Raw genomic sequence first — 26,032 nt, forward strand, 5'->3', positions numbered from 1 at the left:
TGTTGTGTCATGATTAACTTTTTTACTGTTTTCATACAGACTTTGTTTGGTTTCTGGCAATAGATAACAAATGGTTTCTAGTGATTTTGTGTTCTAGTGTTTTTCATTATTGTTTGGCAAAGTGTACGAAAGTTTACTCTTACCCAAGATAAAATTTTTGGGGGGATATTGAAACTTGTACTTACGTGTCTTTTGGGGGTGAATTCTGCTGAGAACACGTTGACAGTCTTCTTGAGTTTCCAGCATGTCTTTTATGTAATGCTCGGGAGTAGGGGGTGGATGCTCACTCATCAACAGTGCCTGAAATATAAAACCGTAAGAAGGGTTACGAACTGCAAAGGATCCAAGGAGTATAAATGGGTCACAAATCAAGATCTAGGTATTTGCACAATTTTCCAGATCTCTCTTAATCAAACTCCTTTTTTCTTACTTTGTGTTTTTACAGCAAGACGTTATATTGTTTCTGTGCTAAATGGCAAGCTCTTTTAGGTGTTCATGGTTGTGTCTTTGTTTCTATACTATTGGAAAGAAACCTAGTAAGTGATTTGATGCATCCATGTCTAATCATTAATCTGACACAGTAATTCTATCTTTGAGATGCCTGTGTCATGTAATAAATTGCACAGATTATCAGTAATCTTTTATGTGTGCCTTCTTTGGTGTGTTTTTTGAAAAGTTATCTCTAATTTATAGAACCATTAATGCCAGAAGACAAGCCTGCAATCCAAACTTCTTAACAATAACAAACAATTATAACGTCCACTGAAATATGTCATCCTACTGTATGTTTCTGCTGAATCTAAAACTACATGTCCTGCTTAAAAAACCCTTTCATAGTGATAGTTTGCATGCAGAGCATACTCACCAAACTGGGGTTGGCAAAATGTACATATCCATGTTACTTCATTCTTTGCGCTTTCATACTCTTCTTTTGAGATGCACAATTCATGGAACCAGTTTTCACAACTGTCACACTGAATCTACACGGACAGTAAACCTTATATCAGTTCAGCTATCACCTTTCACTGGCATGTTTTGTTATTATGTGCTTACATTACACATACAGATAGAGATGATGTTCACTTACCCAGTTTGTCTGCCGCACTGGTGTTTCTCCACACATCAGGCACATGTCCTGGAGAGGAGCTATAATAAACATGCCAAATAGACTGATTTTTCCAATGTTATCTACAGATCATTGTTGCATAATTGAAGACAGTTTGATAGAGACCTTTTCGTATGCACTTTCCTGATTAGGTGTTCTACTGCTTCTTAAACCGCACATTGTCATGTCTCAGAATACTCCTGTCAACACCTGTTACCCTTTTTTGCGTCAGCGTGTGTTGCTATGATTTTAAGGGGGCACATGATAACACAGCTATCATGTTTCAGTTTGCTTTGCTTCACTATGGGCAATTTAGACCCACACTTTTCCCAGACAATGGTTGTGTCAACCACGACGAAGGCCAAAGTGTCATTGAATTTTAACTGTGTGAAATGTGATTTAATTAACTTTTCATCACTGTGTTATATAGTACAAAAAGAATACCCAAATGAGTTCTGCATATAAATAAATTGAGAATCTTTTTCATCCAGACTTGTTACAGAGAGAGAACATGCTTCAGGAAAATAATATACACCAAGAAACGTAGGCAATGAGGATCAAATGGTACAATGCCTAAAGCCTCAAGAATTCTGATTGACAGGTCTTCCCGCAACTTTCTCATTTCTTTGGCACTGCTGTTTATTTCGATATATGTTGGAATATCCGGGAAATTGTTAATGATGTCTGCGCCCATCTAACAGACAAAAGTTTGTTTCAATTATTTCCCTAAAAATCTCTCATACAATAGTTTTAAGTCCAAAATTTAGGCGTGGAAAGGTTATGCTGACCTGCATCACAAAGACCCCACAGCTTGAGGCATCTGCTTGCCTGGTGTGACCAATCACGCTTGGGTGCCAGTTGATATTCAACCAGTCTTCTTTTCCTAGGACATTCCTTCGCATCTTAAAAAAGTCCCTGTGAATCAAAACAATAGGTTATTGATAAATGAGGAAATATTTGTCATGCTGAACTTGAACCTGAAATGTATGTGTGCCCCTGCAGAATTTCACCACGAAACTAATGCTTGATTTCTTACCTGAACCTTTTTGCCGCTGCAGTGGAGTCTCCCATCTCATCACTCCCCATAGGGTCGACCACAAAGACTTTCTGGGATGGAGCATACAGATACTGCAAGAAACAAAGGGCCCATCATCAGACATGAAGTTGCATTTAATGTGGGGCCAGACACACAGGCAGTTTCAGGAGTTTTATGTTGTTTAAACAAAGGTTTTTAATATTTGAATATTTTATATATATAATATTTATATTTATATATTATTTAACATTTAATATTTTGCAAACCTCGGCAAAGACAGTCAGGAAATGACCTAACAGTACTTTTTTTCCTACATGACACTTTGACTTGTTTGGTTGTCTGTTCATTACACAGCAGTATTCACAATAATAATTTAGGAAAAGTGCACTGTCACCATTGCCTTGGACACTCACTATCAATGTCCACCTTTTTTAACAGGAGAGGAACACATACATTGTGACTTTGTAATTTTTTTAGATGCAACAAGGATAATCACTTGAACTGTAATGGTTCCAGGTGTAATTATAAACCTACGCTGTTTTGGATTACCTGCACCACACTTACCAACAATTTCCAGTGGACACCAGTGTTAAAAAAGCTAATAATGGCTTCATAGTTTTCAAAGTTGACCTGTAATGAAAAGAATGACAAGATTAGTACAACAGGCTGCCTCACAGGGATGGTGTGCTACCTTTGAATTTTGATTTCTGACTATAAAGGTAGTTTCTTTAGGCAGCACCATGGGCACAGTTGTGACCTGTTTTGATTGCTTGTAGCTCTCCTTGTTTCTCTATTGATAAAACAATCATCAGTTAGTGAAAAACCATGTTTGCCCCCTCACTAATGTAATCCATCAACATTTGTGTTTGATGTCCTTACCTTGGACAAACGTTGTCTAGCCATGCGCTCTCTATTCCCACTCATGATTACACCAGTTGTGTAGTGGTTCATTAGGAAAACCTTCTTCCCCAAGTCCATGGATTCTTTCGCTACTTGAAAGTAACACTCAATGGTCTTATGGAAAAAGCAAACACAATTGAAGAAGATGTGATTTCACGCACTCACACACATTTGATTACACAAAAGCTCAGAAACCTTAACAAATGCATGCAATCAAACACTTTCATCTTACCTCGCCTATGAGCCACTCATCTGGTTTCAGAGACACAAACTCCGAGTGTCTGAGAATATATGTGTCTGCACTGTGCATGGATGGCAAAACTGCAACCACTAATTCACTCGGATTGATGTTCCAAAGGGCGTGTACCTAAAAAAGATTTACCAAGCCAAAAGCATACACAAGAGATCACTGGACCTAACATAATGAAAATTGAGATTACACACCACAAGTATAACACAAGTATGTCAACAAGTATAACAAGTTAGAGAGAAACGACAAAGAACACCTACAGTAGTAGAAGATGACATTCATAAGCTCTGAAAAAGAAGTGAATGTCCACACAGAGAAATATTTGAAATACAAATCCTACCTTCTTTTTGAAATCTGTTTTCTCTTTTATAAGTTTTGAGATGGGGCGTGCATCACAGTGTGGTGTGATCACTTCAGCCATGCCCACGGCAGCTTGCTTGGGTGACACTTTCCTTTCTTCTTTGTGCTGCCATTCTTTATATTCTGTGGTTCCTGCTTTCCCCTGCTGTACTTGCAGGCCGTTGCTGTCATCTGGCGATTTTTCATTTGTTTCAATATTTCTATTGCTAACTTTTTTTTCCTGTGTTCTCATTTTTTTGGGGATTGGAATTTTCTGTGGTGCGCTGTAGAATTTATTTTTTGTTTCTTTGCCTACACCTGGTGCTCTCTTTGCCCATTGTTCCTGTGCATGTTCATGACGTGTCTTAGTGGTGATCAATGGAGCCGTCAAAACCTTTTTGGGGAGAGCATTTTGGATTATATGTTCTCTGTACCGGCCTTGGAGGGATTGTCTCATTATCGTAATAAACTCTGCTGGCCTCAGTTTCCTCCTGTGCTGAAGTATTGAATGCTTGACAATGCCAAACCAGGTCTCAACATGACAATTAGTGGCTCTTGTTTGTGCTACCTCTGACATTGATATGTCTTTTTTGCTGTCTGAAGCATATCTTGCCAGGTCACCCAACAAAATTCCACTCCACAGTGGAAATAGTGCCATGTATCTTTGCAACAGAAATCTTATTATGTCTTCACAGAAATAGGGGTTCACATTGTGTTGTGTCCCATAGTCATCATGTCCTTGAGCTGATATGCTGTCTTCATAAATACCTTTGAACTCCACAGCGAAAGGAGAGCGGCCCAGGCTGCCTCTCATTTTTGGGTACAGTACCTCATCTGTGTCTTTGACTTCTGCTTCCTTTTCCATCTGGTCTGGTGTGGTTGTTTGAGAAATGTAAGCGTTAAGGAGGCAGACACTAGATTGGACTTCATTTGTGAACCTCCTGCTTGAGAGTACAATACACATGTGTTTGAAAACATTTCTGGCGACACTCAAAGTTGTGCTGTTTTGCAGGATGGCAAAGGAAAATGTTGCAAAGTCTCGCAGTCCTTTGTCTGTTGTTTTTTTACTAATTGCTTGAGAGACAGCCTTTATGACATGGGCAGAGCAAAGGTGCAGAACAGTGAACATCTGAAGTTCTGTGTACTTAAGTTTGCCTTGGCAGACTTTCATTGCACGATTTAAGTATGCATGGATGGTGTCCCCATTGAAGGCAAAAAGAACACTGTGAATCAGGGCCCAGCTGTAGTCAGTTTCTACATGCTGCACTCTCTTGGTAGTACATGTTGAGATGTCAAACATGAATTTCCGTAGCCAACGTTCTATACTGACAATGGTGTGGTCAGTTGTCAACATTTCAGACACTGGTAATGGAGGCTTTCTTTTTCCACCTCCAGGTAACGTAAGACTGTAGTACAAAATTCTTTTGTTCTCCGATGGAATTTTTCTGACTACCCCTCCTGTTGCATCCAGGTAAAGGCTGACTTTCTCCTTCATCTTTAGATGGGCAATAAGAATTCGCATACTCTGTTCTGTGTAAAGATAGGCAGCAAATGTGTCTAACTGCAAAATCTGTATATATCCTGGGAAATGGACAATGTCGAAGTCGCATGCTTTCATATATTTTTGTGCCATATGTAATTCAAACACTGGATCATAGTGAATGCGTTTACTGTTCCTGAACTCTGATGAAATGACTTTCAGGACATTCTGTGTTAGTGGTTTAGATAAATTGCCTGCTGCAATTTCAGCAAGCGGTGTTCTGCTCAGGTTCCTGTAGTACACATTGCTGATTCCTTTTGTGAGGGCACGGGCAATCTTTCGACGATAAGGCTGACGTGCTTGTCGAAATTTTGTTTCCCTTTTACTGTGCTGTATTTGCCCTGCTCGTACAACATCAATTGTGATGTCATCATTGCCCATTGGTTTGTGTCTTGTTGTCATAATGTATTTTACATTGCAGGACCTGAAGGTACAGACTGCTTTTATCATCAGAAAGTTTTTTTTTTTTCTGCTGTTCTCTTTCCTGATGTATTGGTATTTGAAGGCTATTGGGCAACAAGGATTTATCTTCCTGAACTCGTTATATAAGATCTGGGTCCATGGTCGTCTTAGTTTAGATGTACCTTTTAGAGATGCTATTTTTCTCCATTGTTCAGCCTTTAAACATACTTGGAAAGTTTTAGGCACAGACATAATCTTTCTTAATCCCCTTTTATCCTGAGGTGATGTCCCAGATGAGCTTGCCCCCTGGGAATATTCACTGTGCTCTTCAGGCTTTTTTTCTGATTCTACACAGATTTTTTCTCCCTCTAACATGTCACCACTGTCTGTGCTGCCGTGTGCTGCCCATGCATCTTCTGTATCTTCTGATGAACTTCTGAGCTCTGTGTTGCCTTCCAAACTATGTCCCTCACTTTGACTTGAAATATTGACTATAGATTGTGTACTGTCATCTGGTTTGGAATCCCTACCAATACTCTCCTCTTTCTGCGCCCTAAGCACTTTGGTTCTTAGTTGTTTTCTATCTTCATGCCAAATCACTGATAACCATTTCTTGTTGCTGGGGCATTCCTCTCCAAGGAGTCTGTTTGACAGTGTTGACCACATACTGTCATTCCACCTAATTTTTTTTTCGAGTTTAGAAAACTTCAGAAATTCGTTGATCACATTCCCTACTCCACCAGCCCTTGACCACAGGTCTGGCCTTCTACTCCTCTGTCCTCCTTTAACATGTGGCATTGCCAGCAATCTGAAAAATAGAGAACATATCTGAATGGACTGGAAACATAATTGAAATTCAATGCCCAATGGATGTTAATAGTGTAGGAGCGCAACAGATGTACAAGTCCATTAAATGGTTTTAGTTCTGTGTTTAATTTTACGGGCCCTATATTTTGATATAGCATCAATCACAAAACAGCATTCTGTCACTGTCACAACCACCAGCTAGCGGAGAATAACTCACAAAAGAACTAACCACTACCAGCAGCGGGTTAATTATAACAAGCACCGCCGCACGTGTTAATCCATCAGCACACACTCTACTGTGCGGCAAGCAGCACAATTTTAACCATCCAAACCCTCGGTATTGAGTCTTCTCTTTGAGAGCTCTACCTCGCGTTTACTCTAAATCTCGCTTACTGGTTACTGATCTCCCTTTTGCCTCTCGACCTTGGGCCTTGCCTTCTGTTTCGGATTGTTTGCTTCTCTCTGTACTTCCTGGATTTTGATCTACCTTTCGCCGATCGACTATGATCTTGCCTGACGTTTCGGATTGTTCTCTTGTCTCAATAACTACTTGCTCCTGCGTCTGCACAGGATCTGCATACCTTTTCACTGAGGATTCCTGGCAGCCACCACATAAAAAAAAAACTAGAAAAGAAGTATGTGTTTCTTTTAAAAAAATGTTTTTAAAGAAGTCAACATATCTGGGTTGTGTTTGCAAGATTTTTAAAAATTGCAAAGTTTTTGTGGGTATGATTGTAAAAAATCAAATCATAACTGAAGAAGGCTCCATGGTCAAAACATTGTGTTTTCTTTCTTCTCTTTTCAGCATGGAATAAATCTGATTACTGTATTGACCATATACATTTTCTTGCATTAGGACTTCATATTCTGCATACCTCAGCTTGCTCTCCATGAGACACACAGACAGGGAGAAAAGCTGGGAGTCAGAGCACAGGGTCTGCCATTGTACAGCACCCCTGGAGCAGCTGGGATTAAAGGCCTTACTCAGGGGCTCAACAGAGTAGGATTCCTCTGTCAACCATGGGATGTGAACCAGCAACCTTCCAGCCACCGGTGCAGATCCTGAGCCACAGAGCCACTCCTCCGCCTATTGTGCCAATTCTTTAAAATTTGTCCAAAAAGATGCAATTTTGAAAAAAAAAACTGTTGTAAATAACATCAGTGGCTATTGAAAAGTACATAGAAAAAAAGAGACAAGTTAATAAACTTGGAATGACTACTTACAGCTCTGGAAAGATCGAAGATAGTGTTTCAGGTTGTTGTCCTTTAATTGATCCTCAACCAAAACAGAAATCCTCAACAGTCGAACAAGTCCATGTGATGAAAACCCTTATGCTCTTTAAATGGTTTTTAATGGATTGTGCATCTGTACTTAATTTTTTTCCACTCATAAGCTTTTGGATGAGAGATTCTGACCACTGTATAAGATCAGAAGCAACAGAAAAAACAGGCCTCTTTTCTGCTTATTTAACACACTCCTAATGCAAACAACACATTATGAATACAATGGAAAGGTTGCACCCAATGGGATCAAGCAGCTTAAAACATATGTTCTGGGGACAGGAAAGTTGTTATAGAGATAAATGGTATTCATGAAACAAATTATGTAGCAAAAAACTTTGCCAAAAGTCACAACCCATTTAACATATGTCTGACAGGTTAAATGAGTTTGATATCTCTTAGGTTTGAAATGCACTCCAACGGCTGTATGATGCAAGCTCAAGAGTCAAAAGAACAGTAGTGAACTACAGTTCTTACAATTATAACAAGCAGCCGTGTGCTCTTGTGAATGATCTACATCATACACCCTTACAGACTTGGAAGTTTGCACAGTTTGTAGTCTTTCTAATTCAAAATTGGTTAAGTGTGAAATAGACGGAATGGTTTAAATAACCAGACAAAACAAATAGTAACAAACATTCCTTACCTTGGTCTTACATGGCACAGTTTGTTTATTTCAGGCTTTACTTTTTACTTTTAAATCCCTTCTAAACGAAACATGTCCCATAACTCCCTATGTACAGGGTGAGGCCTATTTATAATTTAACTTAATCTTTAAGTTGTTAATTCCTTACAGGAGCAAGCAGCTTGGAGCATGCGTTCTCAGCACTCCACGTGCCACATAGAGAAAGGAAAACTTTTTAATGGTGTTCATGTACATTACAGCTACATGAGTTAAGCTTTTGAAGGCTGATTTGTAGAGAGGTAAAAACAAATTAAACTGGTTCATGACAGTTCAAGAGAAAATTTTTATATTAAACTCTCTCTCAGATATCAGAGTATGCCAGTTTGACTGCTGTAAAAGTATTAAAAAAATAACAATACCTCTTGGTTATATTATATTGCGAAACCCAAGTGTAACTAATATTTAACAAGTAATAGTTTAATTCCATGCTGAAAAGAGAAGAAAGAAAACAAAGTTTCGGCCATGGAGCCTTCTTCAACTGTAACCCTTGAAGAAGGCTCCACAGCCAAAATGTTGTGTTTTCTTTCTTCTCTTTTCAGCATGGAATTAAACTATTACTTGATCCTTTGCAGCCTACACCTGCTGACACAGCTAGCCATCTGAACTAATATTCAACAGGTTCCACTCACATAGAGATTCAAAAATGCTTTATTATCATGACTGTTAAATCACAGAGTTGCCAAGGCCAATACAACATCCAAAAACATCCACAAAGAAAATACAACATAAGCAGATATTCTGCTACAGATTATTGTCTATGTGGCATTCTAGTTTGTGTTATGTTTGTGTACTCCTGTGGTTTTATAAGTGATTTTTCTAGTTTTTTTCTGTGCTGTGGTAGATTTAGAAGTGTGTTATTTTTGTTGTGCTATACTTCCTCCTCTGTATGCAATTGCATTTGACCTCAAGTACAGGCAGCAAAGCTATTATCAAACTTTGGTTTTGATCTTAACATCATCAGAGGGGTTACTGATTTCTGAACAGACTTAGAGTGTGAAAGTCAACAATGTATTATCCAACAACAGGTATTGTTTTACTGGTTCCCCCAAGGATGCATATTGTCTCCGTTACTCTTTGTCCTGTAAGCAAACACCCTCAAGAGCTCTCACCACTCCAGACACTTAATAAAATTTGCAGACGACTCTGTCATTGTTTGTCTGCTGCAAGTAAATGAGTGTAGCTATGGACATGTCAGATGAGTATGATAGGAGGTGTGAAGAAAACTTCCTGAAGACAAATGTGTCCAACATCAAAGAAATGATAACAGGTTTCTGGAAAAAACCCATACCCCCACCCAAACCTAAAGGGGGAGAGAATTAGCTGAGGTGGTAGGAAAAAAAATTAGTAGTTGTGAAATGTTCTGAACCCTAAGTGAAATTTCAAAACAACTTAAAAAAACAGGTCCAATGTGGACATGATCCTCACAAAAGGACAAAATTGTCTTTATTATAAAGGCAACTTAAGCATTGTAATGTTAATGATTCATTGTTGATCTTCTCCTATCGGTCCTTCCTCAATTTGTTTTAATTTTCACTCTGATGTGTGGTTTGGAAATTTCAAGAACCAACTGGGTTGTCTTGTGAAATTATGTCCGTCTATTGTTCACTTGTTCTGCGTACAGCAAAATACATCTGTAACGAATCTTCACACCCCTTGTCTAACTAGTTCCAAGTTCCAACCAACTACAAAACCAATAGATTAAAATTCTGATTCATAGCTGCAGCCATTTCCTTACTTCATACTTGATTTCTGGGCTATTTTTTATATGCATGTTATTGGTAATTTATGTATGTTATTGTTATTGTAGACAGTAGTTAGTACATCACATTCAAACACTTTAAAAAACAACCTTAGGCCTTCAAGGCTTGAAAATATAGAGCTCTAAAATATTGGAATTATTTGAAGACAATATCAGGAGTGCAAGTGGCAGGAAAGAGATGAGCACAACATGTATTCTTATATTATTTAGTATGTTGTTTAAGAATAAAATAAACTGTGGGAAGACTGCAATAACAGCAATAGTACAATAAAAGATGAGAATAACAGTGGAAAAAAAATTACAGGATTACTAAAAAATAAGGAACTTAAAATGCAATCCAACATCAGACAATACTGATAACAGGGAAGAAAGTGCAAGAGACTCAACAGCTGAGGAGAAGGGGAAAATATCACATTGAGATAAATAAGGAAAAATGGGTCACAGGAAAAAATTAAATCAAAGAGCAAAAGGGAAAAACATGGAAAAGCCAGCAGAAATTCTAGCACCAGCACAAAAATAAGGGGACAAAACAGAAAGAATACAAAACAACTGAACAAAGGAACAAGACATGGAAGAAAAGAAAGCCCATGCATTCATGAACCTACACCAAAGAAAAGATAAAAATAGCTTATCTCCACAAAGAGTTAAAACCCATCGTAACCATAAATACTGTAGGGAAAAAAAGTCCCTAGAAAAGCTGTGTCCTGTTTTCTCTGGTTATCTCACCTTTTGGAAAGGGTGATTGTATGCAAAACATTAATGCTAAAACCTGTTTACATATACTGTATCTACCTTCCTGCCTGGGCAGATGGCAGATCCACCACATTCACTTCTGTCAGACCTACCCTTGTAATCCATTACCATGAAAAACTCAAATCAGCCCAGGTCTGGAAACAATGCAAAAGGAGACATACTGTATGGAGAGAGGACCCAGAATCCCCCCTGTAGTAGACTGCTACTGGGCAAGGGGTAAAAAAAATAGAAAACCAACCTATTCCTTTTTTAAAAAAACCCTAGAAGCAGGCACACAGGCGAGCTCAATTTCTAACAACACATAAGCAAAAGAGGCATCTATAAGGGCAGGTGACTGGAGATCTCAATAAGAGTCAACACAAACACAAATGATACAAAAACCAACACAGTCTTCCTAAAATAATTTATGTAAGTATTTTCAAACCGCTTATACTTTCTGAGTACGCTAAAAAAAATCAGTTGTGGACTGTACCTCTTACCCCACATTGAAAGTTTGTATATTTGTTATTTGTTCAAAATAGAGCCTATTGCTTTTTAGAAATCAAAGACACAGGTCACTATTTTTCTGTTCATTTAAAGTGTGTGTTGAGTGCGTATGTGGTCAGATATGTGCCAGCTTCATATGAAGTCGATCTGACTTCTATTCAGGACACTGTATTTGGCAAGCTGCCAGTAATAGGGTATTGAAGATACTGGTGAATAGCTAGCCCAGGTTACTGTTCACACAAATGCTCCGGCAGTTGTTAGGGTCAGGTGATCAGTCCTGGATTCCAGGCCAAAGGAAAACATCCGTACTTCAGGATGGGGTTGAGTATTTTAAACTAGGCTCATCACTAGGCTCATGCAGTTATGTCACATGATGTGGCTGTTTACCCTGTCTACGCCACAGGCCTTTTGTAGTTTAAGGGTATGGAGTTAGTATACTTGCTCCAGCTTTGTGTTTGGGAAATCCAAGGGATATTGGTTGTTTTTTATAGACAATTCAACAATGTTCTTTTTTTAAGACTTTGTACCATACACCGACCCAAGTGATTCTGGTTTAGGTAAGCCAAGGGACAATGATCTTCACATTACCAGGGGGACAGTGGGTGGACAAGTCTCCCCTAAACAATGTATCTTGTCAGATTATGATGTCAGTCCGTTTAATAATGTTGTTGAACTCCCTTCAGCCAAAATACAGAGGAGCCCAGGCCCAGAATGTTACACATACTGACAGAGAGTGATCTCATTATGTGTGTCATGATGGTGCTGTCTGGCTGTCCTGCTGGTCTGGATGAGGGGTGCGTAGTGTGGTGCAGGTACCTGTCCCATCCTGCTCTTGGTCCAGGTTGGAGGGTTGCACCGATTCTGAGTCTTGTTAGCTGGTATGGATTGGTTTGGGGGTGTTGATACCAGAGTGGTCCAAGAGGGGGGTGCAGATGTCTCGGGGGCATTCTTGTTTTTCTATGACTTCACGTTGATTCTGTTGGTTCTGAGTGTCTTGGTTACATACGCTTGTGTGTATAGATGAAAAAGCTATTGAAGAGCACCTCATTCATCTCGGTGGAAGTTCCCATGTTCAAAAAATCCTAAAAAGAGAATTAAAGTTTCACACAACAAAGCATGACTGTGAAAGGTCAGGAGGCCTGACACTTGCACAAGTGCACAACACTTGATTACAGTCAAAAAATCATGAAGCCATGAAGACGACCCACCTGTCCCAGTGTATTACCTGTAGTGTTATCTTCAGAAACTCATTACAAAATAAAGAAAGGAGCCACAGCCACAGTAAGGTTGTATGAGGTTTGGGGGCCTGTCTGGTGTGTAAAACACTTAGTTTCAGCAGAGTGGGTGCTGTATTTGAAATGCTATTGAGCCATGAAGACGACCCACCCGTCCCAGTGTATTACCTGTAGTGTAATCTTCAGAAAATCATAAAAAATTAAAGAAAGGGGCCACAGCTACAGTAAGGTTGTATGAGGTTTGGGGGCCTGTCTGGTGTGTAAAACACTTGGTTTCAGCAGAGTGGGTGCTGTATTTGAAATGCTATTGAGCCATGAAGACGACCCACCTGTCCCAGTGTATTACCTGTAGTGTTATCTTCAGAAACTCATTACAAAATAAAGACAGGGGCCACAGCCACAGTAAGGTTGTATGAGGTTCGGGGGCCTGTCTGGTGTGTAAAACACTTGGTTTCAGCAGAGTGGGTGCTGTATTTGAAATGCTATTGAGCCATGAAGACGACCCACCTGTCCCAGTGTATTACCTGTAGTGTTATCTTCAGAAACTCATTACAAAATAAAGACAGGGGCCACAGCCACAGTAAGGTTGTATGAGGTTTGGGGGCCTGTCTGGTGTGTAAAACACTTGGTTTCAGCAGTGTGGGTGCTGTATTTGAAATGCTATTGAGCCATGAAGACGACCCACCCGTCCCAGTGTATTACTTGTAGTGTAATCTTCAGAAAATCATAAAAAATTAAAGAAAGGGGCCACAGCTACAGTAAGGTTGTATGAGGTTTGGGGGCCTGTCTGGTGTGTAAAACACTTGGTTTCAGCAGAGTGGGTGCTGTATTTGAAATGCTATTGAGCCATGAAGACGACCCACCCGTCCCAGTGTATTACCTGTAGTGTAATCTTCAGAAAATCATAAAAAATTAAAGAAAGGGGCCACAGCTACAGTAAGGTTGTATGAGGTTTGGGGGCCTGTCTGGTGTGTAAAACACTTGGTTTCAGCAGAGTGGGTGCTGTATTTGAAATGCTATTGAGCCATGAAGACGACCCACCCGTCCCAGTGTATTACCTGTAGTGTAATCTTCAGAAAATCATAAAAAATTAAAGAAAGGGGCCACAGCTACAGTAAGGTTGTATGAGGTTTGGGGGCCTGTCTGGTGTGTAAAACACTTGGTTTCAGCAGAGTGGGTGCTGTATTTGAAATGCTATTGAGCCATGAAGACGACCCACCTGTCCCAGTGTATTACCTGTAGTGTTATCTTCAGAAACTCATTACAAAATAAAGACAGGGGCCACAGCCACAGTAAGGTTGTATGAGGTTCGGGGGCCTGTCTGGTGTGTAAAACACTTGGTTTCAGCAGAGTGGGTGCTGTATTTGAAATGCTATTGAGCCATGAAGACGACCCACCTGTCCCAGTGTATTACCTGTAGTGTTATCTTCAGAAACTCATTACAAAATAAAGACAGGGGCCACAGCCACAGTAAGGTTGTATGAGGTTTGGGGGCCTGTCTGGTGTGTAAAACACTTGGTTTCAGCAGTGTGGGTGCTGTATTTGAAATGCTATTGAGCCATGAAGACGACCCACCCGTCCCAGTGTATTACTTGTAGTGTAATCTTCAGAAAATCATAAAAAATTAAAGAAAGGGGCCACAGCTACAGTAAGGTTGTATGAGGTTTGGGGGCCTGTCTGGTGTGTAAAACACTTGGTTTCAGCAGAGTGGGTGCTGTATTTGAAATGCTATTGAGCCATGAAGACGACCCACCCGTCCCAGTGTATTACCTGTAGTGTAATCTTCAGAAAATCATAAAAAATTAAAGAAAGGGGCCACAGCTACAGTAAGGTTGTATGAGGTTTGGGGGCCTGTCTGGTGTGTAAAACACTTGGTTTCAGCAGAGTGGGTGCTGTATTTGAAATGCTATTGAGCCATGAAGACGACCCACCCGTCCCAGTGTATTACCTGTAGTGTAATCTTCAGAAAATCATAAAAAATTAAAGAAAGGGGCCACAGCTACAGTAAGGTTGTATGAGGTTTGGGGGCCTGTCTGGTGTGTAAAACACTTGGTTTCAGCAGAGTGGGTGCTGTATTTGAAATGCTATTGAGCCATGAAGACGACCCACCTGTCCCAGTGTATTACCTGTAGTGTTATCTTCAGAAACTCATTACAAAATAAAGACAGGGGCCACAGCCACAGTAAGGTTGTATGAGGTTCGGGGTCCTGTCTGGTGTGTAAAACACTTGGTTTCAGCAGAGTGGGTGCTGTATTTGAAATGCTATTGAGCCATGAAGACGACCCACCTGTCCCAGTGTATTACCTGTAGTGTTATCTTCAGAAACTCATTACAAAATAAAGACAGGGGCCACAGCCACAGTAAGGTTGTATGAGGTTTGGGGGCCTGTCTGGTGTGTAAAACACTTAGTTTCAGCAGAGTGGGTGCTGTATTTGAAATGCTATTGAGCCATGAAGACGACCCACCCGTCCCAGTGTATTACCTGTAGTGTAATCTTCAGAAAATCATAAAAAATTAAAGAAAGGGGCCACAGCTACAGTAAGGTTGTATGAGGTTTGGGGGCCTGTCTGGTGTGTAAAACACTTGGTTTCAGCAGAGTGGGTGCTGTATTTGAAATGCTATTGAGCCATGAAGACGACCCACCTGTCCCAGTGTATTACCTGTAGTGTTATTTTCAGAAACTCATTACAAAATAAAGACAGGGGCCACAGCCACAGTAAGGTTGTATGAGGTTCGGGGGCCTGTCTGGTGTGTAAAACACTTGGTTTCAGCAGAGTGGGTGCTGTATTTGAAATGCTATTGAGCCATGAAGACGACCCACCTGTCCCAGTGTATTACCTGTAGTGTTATTTTCAGAAACTCATTACAAAATAAAGACAGGGGCCACAGCCACAGTAAGGTTGTATGAGGTTCGGGGGCCTGTCTGGTGTGTAAAACACTTGGTTTCAGCAGTGTGGGTGCTGTATTTGAAATGCTATTGAGCCATGAAGACAACCCACCCATCCCACCTGTAGTGTTATCTTCAGAAAATCCTAAAAAAATAAAGGTTCCATAACCCAAAACAAAGCTGGGAATAGTCAGATGACCTGCTTAGTGTGCAAAACACTTACCTGCAGCATTGTGGGTGCTGTGGTTTAAATGCTATTGGTTTGTGAACAGAATACCCCTATCCCAGTGCATTGTGCCATATTAAATAAAAGCATGAGAAAAAGAGATTCAGAATGCAAAGCTGTGTCAGTGTTCTGTGTAAAAAATCGGTTTGAACATCATGGGAGCTGTTTTTAATAAGATGCTGAGTAAAGAATATTTTAATCTTCCTGCTGTCAGTAGTATTTTCAATATAGTTGACCCTTACCTGAATGAAAACAGGGCGTAAAGGTAGGGTTTCAGAAGTCAAACAAAGCTTTATTCCCGTGCTTACAGTCTGGGTAATGGGAGACTGCGCTGTTCTGCTTCCTATGGTCATATACGGGTTTTTCGCACGAAGCGATTTGAACAGTATTTCTCGCGTTGTGAACGTGTGCACACAGCGGTCCCCCGGGTTCCAGTTCGTGCGTAATTACGCATCGATGAAAAACCGGAGGTTTAAAAAAAGATAATTAGCTCACTGATAGTTTGATGTAAAGAGTGTGGAAATATCCACAAGTCGTGGTCTTTAAAATGCATTTGGTTTGACGGCGTTCTGTGCTTCCATTGCGAAGATATGGACAAAAGAATATTCGTGCTTGGTCAAAAAAATGTCATAAAAACGAAAAAGTAAAGGCTGAGAAAGCATCCACAATGTATTTTATACACAAAACAAGCATTCTCGCAATTCTAAGAGGTTTCGTGAAAGCGCTACAGGCGTGCCAAAATCGTTTTCGAACTTCGAGCTAACTTTACCCCGGTGTAAAACCGTTACATTGAAAGAATGCTTCTGGCAGGTTCAAAAAGGGACCCTTGTTAATTGGAGAAATCAATGATTTCGAATGAATTCTGTATGCGTTAAAAGACAGCTATACACAGAAAACATGCAGGACACTGCTCATGATGTTTCCCGAGCCGAAACACAGTGCGTTTTTCCAAGCCATTTGACAAAGCCCACCCACTGAAAACTGCAGCAGATCGTGTAAAGACGTTCAACTTTGTAACTACTGCACGCACAGGAAGCAGAATAAATTCCTCTTTTCAAACTGTCAAAGGTTTGCTTTGCGAACGCTGCAGGACATCGCACAATCTCTTTTGAATGGGGACAAACGATTTCTTATGGGGCGCAGTAAGTACAGACGTTTAAAATGCTCCACTCATGCCGACGATGCAGCATGAAGAAGCGCAACCTAACGTTTGACAGACAAAAGCCGGGCGCCCTACGAGCAATATGAAATCAAACTGACAGCACACGGCGTTTCGCGCTGACTCAAAAGTGATCTCGACAGACGCTGTTCTCTGCATAACGCTGAAAGAGCTAAAGAGCGTTTCTGTTGAGACGTAAGAAGCTTGTTTCTTTCTACCATGATGTTACCATGACAAAATCTGTCTTTAAACACCTTGCTCAGTCTCTGACGAGACTGTCGAAAATTGTTTTCGCCGATTGTATTGCAAACCGGCGGAAGCGGGGTATTGGGAAAAGTTTTCAACTAGCAATAATCACGCCTCGGCTATACCTCACAGGCTACGATACTGCCACTGCGCAAAGCTGACGGTTGCCAGGCAACCGCGGGGATCCTATGGAAATCGTTATCAATCGTCTCATGGCATGTCGTTGCTGTAACGCTTCATATTTGCGGCCGGACACTTCCCGCCCTCCAAAGAAAAGAGCGCCAATCAGACAGGCGGAGACCGAGGACTCACAGAGCAGACGGCCACAGTCGCCATAATAAGAGCGATTGTGAGCGATTTTGTTTTCTCTCTTTGACCAGCCCAGCTGCGCCCCACCCGAAGGCAGGGAAGCACAAAAATTGTATGGAACTCATTCATGCTCCTCTCCATGGAAATCTTTAGTAAAAGGCAAAAGATTTGTACGAGATGAAGAGAAACCAGAGTGCGTGGCAGCACAGCTGCAGGAGCCCAGGCCGCCTTCAAAGCCTCTGCCCTGCCGGTCGTGGTTGGCAATGCACCTGGCCTTACAAACGAGCCAGTGGGGCCCGTTCAGCTCCGGGCTCATCGCCTGCGGCTCTCGGCTTACCTGGCAGGGGAGATACCTTGATCAGCCTGTAGTTGGAGTAGTTGGATTGTTTTCTTGTTTTGTGGAAGCAGTGTTTGTTTTGCAGTTTGAGATGGCAACCTTTGGATCCCGCAAGAATGCTGTACGTTTTGAGCTTTTGGATGACCTCTTCATGGATCGTATGCAGTTCAGCAGAAAAGTGTTACAGAAGGAACTTGGCTTTGAACCTCGGCACTTGGATTTCATCTTCGCTCTCCCAGGTCAGAAAGCATTTGAGGTTGTTTTTGCTACCTATTCTCTGTTTGAACAATGTGTGGATGTGTTTGAGGCAAAAAAAGGGAAAGTTCCTGCCCTTGAGAAGATCAACTTGCAGCCTCTGACACAGAGAGAGAGGAAAACGGTGCATGTTGTTATGTTCTCGGAACTGGCAAAGACGGAGGACATTCACACCTGGCTTAAGCAGTACTGCACCGTCCACCATGGAACTGAGGTTAGAGATGTTGACGGTATAAAAACAGGAGCAAGGAAATTCGAGGTTCGCTTGCTACCGGACAATGTAAATGGAGGCTTAAGGCACCTGCCCTCTACAATCCGGCTGGGCGCCTGCAAAGGCTATGTTTTTTATGTGGGACAACCAAAGGTGTGTCGGCGCTGTGGTGCTGTGGGACACCTGGCATCGTCCTGCACTGTGAAATGCTGCAAGACCTGTGGCAAACAGGGACATTTAGCCTCTGACTGTTCAATGCTGCCAAAGTGCAATTTATGTGGTTCGGAAGGACACGTTTTTAAGAACTGCCCTCACGCCTACGCCAATAAACTCAAAATGAGAAAGGATGAGGCAGTGCTTGTTTCAGCCAAACCGGCCCGAAAAGCCAAAGCAAACAACAAGTCAAACAAAGAACCCTTGTTGGACAAAGAGTCTCAGCCTCCAGCCAGGATCAGTCCTGCTGTGGCTCCGGGGCCGGTGGAAGAGAAATCCACTACGCTCCCACAACCGCAGACTGCACCAGACAAGCACGAGGGTTTGAAAACCCCCGAGAACAGCGAGGACCCCTCCCCCACTCCTGCTCCTCAGAACGAGGGCCAGTGTGGGGCCCCCCGGTGGAGCGGGTCCAGCGACGATACCCAGGATTCAGCGGAGCTGCTTTTCTTAGACTCTGCAAGTGCTACAGATGCCCTCCTCTCCTCCATCCAGTCCATCACGGAGGATCTGCAACAGCTGGTGGGTGAGGGGGAAGAGGAGACTGGTGCATCGGCTGCACCCCTTTCCCCTCAGTGCTCCCAGGAGCTGGACTTGAGGAAAAGGAAAAATGACTCTGTTTTCTCCCCGAGCGAGGAGGAAGGAGAGCATGGCGATGGGGACAGCTGGAACCCCTCCACCCCTCCCTCTACCCCCTTCCTTGAAATGGACTCCGTGAATGCTTTTACTGCTGCCACCCTGATGAAGGCTCATTCAGAGGATGGCTGGCAGGAAATTGGTAAGAAGAAAAAGAAAAAGAAGAAGGTAACAGGTGAGACCGAAGAGAAATGTGTTTTGTAAAGACTGGTTCCACTTTCTTATGTAATATGGATCTAAACATAATATCTCTTAACACCAGAGGTATCAATGACAGAGTTAAATGCCAGTCTGTCTTTGATTACCTCCAGCAGAGAGAGGGAGATGTGTTGATGTTGCAGGAGTGTGCTTTAGCCTATCAAGAGAGGTATAAAACCTTTGAAGATAGGTGGGATAAAGGGCCTTCTGTTTGGTCAGGGGACAATAACAACAGAGCCTCTGGCGTGGCCATTCTTTTCAAAGGATGGGCTTTCAAATTGAAAAGTATTCAGAGGGTCATAGATGGCAGGTTGCTGTGTGTGGATGTGGAATGGGGGACCGTTAACCTGCGGCTAATCAATGTGTATTGTCCTACTGACGTGGGAGGAAGGGTGGAGCTACTCAAGGCACTCTCTCCCCTATTGTTAAGTAGCACAGACGTGATAGTGGGAGGGGATTTTAATTGTATCTTAGAGCACACAGACAGGCAGTCTAGCTCTCCGATAAAATTGGATTCCAGCTCACTGGCCCTGCAAAACTTAGTTCAAGACTTTAAACTCTCAGACACATATAGATGTATATATCCCACAACAGCAGGATATAAATGGTCAAGGAGGAATAGCAGCTCCAGAATTGACTATTGCTTTGTCTCAGAGAGAGTGAAAGTTGTTGGGGTCACTCTTCAGCCTGTCTTCTTCTCAGATCATCAGGCTTTAGGGTGTAGAGTGGAACTCAAGGGCGGGACTGTCTTTGGCCCAGGCCTCTGGAAACTCAACACTAAGCTGCTAGAGAACGAGGGGGTAGTATCCCGCTACAAGGAGAAACTATCACAGTGGCTGTCCTTGCAGTGTCTGTACGGGTCAGTAGGAGAGTGGTGGGAGGAGGTGAAGATGAGGACAAAGGCCTTTTTCATGGCTGAGGGAAGGAAGGCTGCTGCCAGATGGAGAGGAGTGCTAGCCAGGAAACAGAGGCAGCTGCAGCGTCTCTACACGATGCTGCACAGTGGCTTCGCTGTGCTCGAGGATATCACCCTTTTAAAAAAGGACATCCGGAGCATAGCCGAAGAAAGTAGTCGAGGAGTGCTGTTAAGAAGCAGAGTGCAGTTCTTGGAAGAAAATGAGAAGTGTACTCGCTTCTTTTTCAGGAAAGTGGTAGGCTCCAAGTCTGTCATGGAAAGTGTAGTTGATGAGGAGGGACGAGAGAGAACAGAGCCGAGTGCTATCCTCTCCTGCACCAAGGCCTTCTACTCAAGACTGTACAGCTCTACAGAGGTAAAGGATGAAGAAATTCATTTTTTTACCTCAAAGCTAGAAAACGTTTTGAGTGAAGAAGATAGGGAAGTACTTGAGAGGGATTTGACAATAGAAGAGCTGAGACAGGCTATGGAGAGCTTACAGAAGAGGAAAACTCCGGGTGCTGACGGGCTCCCTAAAGAATTTTATTGCACCTTTTGGGATCTGCTTCAGGATCCGCTACTGCTCCTATTCGAGGGAAGCTATAAGACAGAATTGCTGCCTGACTCCTTAAGAGAAGGCACTATCTCTCTCTTGTTTAAGAAAGGAGCAAAGAATGACATAAAGAACTGGAGACCCCTCAGCCTGTTAGGCGTGGACACTAAGATCCTGTCCAAAGCCCTTTTCCTGCGCCTACAAAATGTAGTGGCCTCACTGGTAGGGAAAGAACAGACTTGTGGGATAGCAGGACGCCTGATGAGCGACAACCTGGCCTTGTTGAGGGATGTCTGTCTGTACTCAGAGGATCGCTCCCTCCCTCTGTGCATTTTAGGTGTAGACCTAGAAAAGGCCTTTGACCGCCTAAACCGGCAGTACTTAACATTGGTACTTGAGCACATGAATTTTTGCCCCATCATGAGAAAGTGGATTAACCTGCTGTACACAGGTAGCAACAGCAGAGTAATGGTTAATGGCAATAGATCACGCCCCTTTGAAGTCTGTTCAGAGGTGAGGCAGGCCTGCCCATTATCCCCCTTGTTATTCGTTTTGGCTATGGAGCCCTTAGCCTGTGCCTTGCGCCAGGATCAGGCCATTAATGGGATACCAGTGCCTGGAAGTGGGGGAGGAGAGGTAAAGACCTCTATACATGGATGACCCTGCTCCTCTCTGACAATGCCTCAATTAGCAGAGCTCTGCAGTGCTGTGATCGTTTCTCTTTGGCTTCATCCGCAAAAATTAACAAATCTAAGAGTGAGATTTTTTATCAGAACTGGAGGGAGCCAAAAGAAGGACATGATCTCAGGCTGCAAGAGAAGAGAATTAATTTACAGGTGCCATTCCCCGGCATTGTGGCCATTGTCGGTGCTCACACGCGATAAGATAAGGCGGAGGAGAGTGGGGCATGCCCAGCGGCAGACATTCAAGGAGGGGGCAGTGCGAGGTGAGGTGAGGTGAGGTGCGACACCCCGGAGCCCTGACGCAGCTAATGCGGAGCACTTGTTGGACTGGCATCGAAAGGACGTGTGCGCACGGAGCGAGCCTTCCCTGCGGCGGAGCGCGGGAACTTTCTCCCCCCCTCCCGCTGCAGGAGTTGTGTGCGCTGCAGCGGTGCCGAGAGAAAAGCACAGAAGGCAGCAGGCTCTGGAGAGCAGGTAAGAGACGGAGCCTTGTGGGCAGGCGAGCAGGCCCGTTTTTTGGAAATTGCTGAAAAGGTTTGTTCGGTGTGTGGCAGGCGCACGTCGCGAGCTTGCGTGGCGATCTGCCGGTCTGGAGTTATGCAAATGAGGCCGAATTGCATCCCGGGACATGCTGCGAATGCGCAACGGTGACTGCAGATGTGTAGGAAACGGTGCGCTCGTTTTCTTGTTTTGCCCACACTTTTGAGTGTTAGTGTGGCGTGTGAGTGTGCGAAAGAGTGGGCCCAGCAGGAGGCGGTGGCGTGCAGGGCGAGGAGGTGGCCTAGGCTGCGCAATTTGTGCTGTGGGTGCGGGCCTCTTGCAACTTGGTTTATTTGGTTTATTTATGGTTCGCATAAATAAAACCGGAAAAGAGGAAATTATTCTGCTTCCTGTGCGTGCAGTAGTTACAAAGTTGAACGTCTTTACACGATCTGCTGCAGTTTTCAGTGGGCGGGCTTTGTCAGATGGCTTGGAAAAACGCACTGTGTTTCGGCTCGGGAAACATCATGAGCAGTGTCCTGCATGTTTTCTGTGTATAGCTGTCTTTTAACGCATACAGAATTCATTCGAAATCATTGATTTCTCCAATTAACAAGGGTCCCTTTTTGAACCTGCCAGAAGCATTCTTTCAATGTAACAGATTTACTCCGGGGAAAGGCAGCATGACATTGAGAGTAGCTCAAGCTTTCAGCACCCGTATCGGACTGCGTGTATGCAGACACCGCTCAGAATCCCCTGTAAGATTCTCCTTCAATTCCGTTTTGCATTCCGTTTTTCAAAAGGCTGCGCTTTGCTAGTCACAATCCAAGGCTCATGACAGCATTTGAAACCAATCGCCACTGCGTTGGCCAGGAATCGAACCCGGGTCAACTGTTTGGAAGGCAGCCATGCTCACCACTATACCACCAACGCACGCCCACAGGTGCCCTGCAGGACACCACCAGAGAATGCTCACGATTTCGGAAGCTGTCTCCGGGACGTGCTGATTCCACACATCCTGAATAAATCATGATATTGTTAGTTGCTGTAGCTAGACGTTCAAATGAGTTTCATGGCCAGATGGACTGTATCCTCCAGCGGTATAGTATTGCAGTGAGACAGCACGATGCCTGCAAGACTATGTCACGCTAAACGCCACAGATTGTGTTTGTGTTGGACAGTTGGACCCTACAGTTGGACCCTCGTCGACAACCTGAATAGCTTATTCAGAAGCAGTGCTGGACCGGGAACGAACCAGCTTCTTCCCAGGCACAAGAGTGACTTGTGAGGACTCGCGGTCACACTCTGTGCATAGAGACTTTCTACCAGCCAGCCGGACTGCTGGTAGATCCCCTCGGAGCAACGACTGCCCTGCGCGCCGCAGTCAGATTCCTCCGCCCGTCCTACTCCGAGCTGCACCTTGACTGGTTGGCCGGTAGCCAGAGGACGCCGGGACAACGCCCATTGGACAACCGCTGGAACAGAGGCTGCAACAGAGCCTGTCAGCTGGTTTGGTGTTCGTGCCGGGAAATTCCAAATCCATACACAGTGGATAAGTAAACCCCATGTTCTACATTGCGTCTCGAGAATTTAATTGTACCTCAACACAAGTTGTTATCAATTTAATTCATGAGTAATGTATTTACTTCCGAGTTTAGAGTAACAGTGGGTAATAACACTGATTAGCGATTTGGTAACCGAACGATATATATTGACATATATTCTCTGTTGTGTATCTCTTTGTGTTTGCATCTCTTCGGGATTATATACCTTGTATATTGATAACCCTCAAAGTAAGGTCTGCCACTCGTATCCAGGCAGACTAGTATATGTTTGGTGCACAATTTATATTAATAAATGTATCTAGTGTATTGAACCCCTGTGTGTGCGTTGTTAGTTGTTCTGACGATTGATTTTCTAAAAGCCCCAACGAACAACCTTGTGATTACTGCTACAATTAATAATTGTCTCAGTAAACCCATCAAACCATTACATTTAATGGCGTCCCTGGGTGGGCGAGTTTAGAATGAAATGAGAATCAGTCGCACAGAATAACTGAAGTTCAGCACAGCACCGCGGCTTCTATACGCGAATACCGGGTATGCTGATAACTGCGTAAAGAAATCCCCCTGTTTTCTAGCGTTTAGTGTAACATGTGCTGATTGGAAATCCATCTGCTTGGGTGTCTAGATTCCATACTGTATTTTGGAAAAAGAAAAAAAAAAGTAATACTCTTAAAGTTTCTCTGACGTAATGACAATGGCTGCTAAAATGTCTGAAGTGGAGTCGCTTATAAGTACTATTTCTAGCGACGACAATCCTGGTTACTGGAGTGGTATCGAAAAGTTGAACTTTGATGATATTGAGAAGCTGCAAGTAGATTTAGTAGCTAAGGTAGCGAACCAGCTTAACACAGGAGTGTCTGTGAACGCAGTTCTGGTCCTATCGAGTTTCACCTTAAATCTAGCTAAACAGCTGGAACTGTCTTTGTCCGAGCTGACAAAGTTTCAAAAGCTTCAGGGAACGCTAGAAAGATATAAGGTGGAGCGAGTCGAGTTGTTGGATATAATCAGAGAAAAGAGAGTGAAAAATGAGGAAAGTGAAGACTGACTCAGGGAAGTTTTAGGTAAATTAGATGACTTGTCTGCTAGAGAAACTGCGGCTGAGGTAGCTAGGAGAGACCTGGAAGGGAGCTCGAAAGAAAAAGAAAAAGAAATTGAGAGTTTAAATGAGCTCAGCCAGGAAAGGCAAAAGGAGTCAGATGCTGCCGTACTGGAAGCAAAATAGACTAGATCCCACTTGCATGCCAGCCCACCTAGCAGCCCGGAGCGCTCACCCAGCGCGCCGGGAGGAGGTTTCTCCCGGCCAGGGTCTGTGGTCGGATCGGCATGGGGGAGATCGCTGAGTCCTGCGCGAAACGCAAGGGCGAGTCAGTTCAGGCATAGACCCCCTGCTCCTGATCACGGCCGTCTCCCTGCCCGCGGAGAAACCGTAAAAATTAACCTCCACTCCCTGAGGCAGTTAGCCAAAGATGTAGAAAGGTTTGACCCGTCAGTGTCAGGGAATAATGTGGAGACCTACATCGATGAGCTGAGATATACTTTGCAGTTTATGCCCGAAGCGTCCGAACAGGAAAAGTCTATGTAAGTAAGGAAAACTACCAGCCGAGCGGTCCACGAGTGGATGTCTAGACAAGGACCGGAAGTCTGTAATAGCTTTGAGGAGCTGTGTCAGGCAATGATCGGAGAATTTTCGGCTTTTATCGATCCCATAGCTGCCGTGGCTGCTGTGCACCATATTAAGCACGAAAAAGCTGAAGCCCCTCGCGACTATTATCAGAGGCTTAGGCGCACTTATTTTGCAGGGCGGAATGAAGAGGGTTGCGAAGAGAACGTGAATTTCAAAGGTTTATTCATTGCTAATCTGCATCCCTCAGTCAGGAAAATGATTGTGATGCACACACAGCGATGAAAATGGCTGACATTAGAAGGTTGGCTCAAAAAGCCTGGGGAGCTGAAGTCTCTGCTTCCTCAGAGCGAAAACCTGCTAAAACGGCCGTGTTCCCCACTAAAGCCAGCAGGGTTGACGACTCGCCTCAGCTCGAGGCAGCTGAGGTTCCTGAGCTCGCTAAGCCCCGGCACAAAATAGGCAGGCAGGACCGCACTAAGCGTCAGAGCCGCCGTGAGCGCTACGGGGAAGGCAAGGGCTCAGGCAGAGCCTATCATAAGACTGGACGAAGGGAGTCGACTGCAGCCCGCCTGGCCAGGCTTGAACAAGCCCTGCCTGAGAGATCAGGACAGGGTAAACCTTCCGCACCGAATGCCAGAAGTGTGAATGAGCTTAGGGGGACCACGCCCCTTCTCACTGGAGGAGGCGGGGATCCGTCCCAAGCCCCTCCCTCAGTCTATCTGATTGGGTGGGAGGGTTCCTGCCTGGAAGAAGGCTGTGACTCTGAGTTGGGCGCTGACCCCGCCCCTAAAGTCAAAGAAAAGGCAGGCTTCCAACAATTCTTAGGGAATCTCAGCCAGAAAGGCAAAGCAAGGCGTATTTATATCAAGGTTTCTCTTGAAAACGTCTTAGATAGAGAAGCACTGATTGACACTGGGGCTGAAATTAGTTTGATGTCAGCCGATCTACTCAGCGAGCTCAAACGATTAGCGAAAGGA

General features: G+C 43.5%; 1 protein-coding gene and 3 non-coding genes across 4 annotated transcripts; all 4 read right to left on the reverse strand.

Annotated features, from left to right (window-relative positions):
• Nucleotides 1–5,742, reverse strand: LOC148634702 (uncharacterized). The gene is made up of 10 exons (XM_088623623.1): nucleotides 3,632–5,742; nucleotides 3,274–3,408; nucleotides 3,021–3,155; nucleotides 2,706–2,771; nucleotides 2,142–2,233; nucleotides 1,894–2,020; nucleotides 1,679–1,799; nucleotides 1,088–1,146; nucleotides 866–980; nucleotides 1–300 (listed from the first exon to the last, which is right to left on the reverse strand). Exons 1-10 carry the CDS (start codon nucleotides 5,618–5,620, stop codon nucleotides 284–286), a joined length of 2,856 nt encoding a protein of 951 aa, XP_088479749.1. The 5' UTR covers nucleotides 5,621–5,742; the 3' UTR covers nucleotides 1–283.
• Nucleotides 5,743–17,113: 11,371 nt separating this feature from the next.
• On the reverse strand, nucleotides 17,114–17,255 carry LOC148634703 (U4 spliceosomal RNA). Its single transcript, XR_015933451.1, has one exon. It is a non-coding gene; the product is annotated as a U4 spliceosomal RNA (small nuclear RNA).
• A 230-nt stretch (nucleotides 17,256–17,485) lies between these two features.
• On the reverse strand, nucleotides 17,486–17,602 carry LOC148634704 (U5 spliceosomal RNA). The gene has a single exon (XR_015933333.1). It is a non-coding gene; the product is annotated as a U5 spliceosomal RNA (small nuclear RNA).
• A 5,125-nt stretch (nucleotides 17,603–22,727) lies between these two features.
• Nucleotides 22,728–22,799, reverse strand: trnag-ucc (transfer RNA glycine (anticodon UCC)). Its single transcript has one exon. It is a non-coding gene; the product is annotated as a tRNA-Gly (tRNA).
• Between the last annotated feature and the right edge of the window lie 3,233 nt (nucleotides 22,800–26,032).

Source organism: Lepisosteus platostomus, unplaced genomic scaffold, assembly GCF_059453375.1.
Source record: "Lepisosteus platostomus isolate fLepPlt1 unplaced genomic scaffold, fLepPlt1.hap1 Scaffold_30_H1, whole genome shotgun sequence".
In the NCBI taxonomy this organism is placed as follows: Eukaryota; Metazoa; Chordata; class Actinopteri; order Semionotiformes; family Lepisosteidae; genus Lepisosteus; species Lepisosteus platostomus.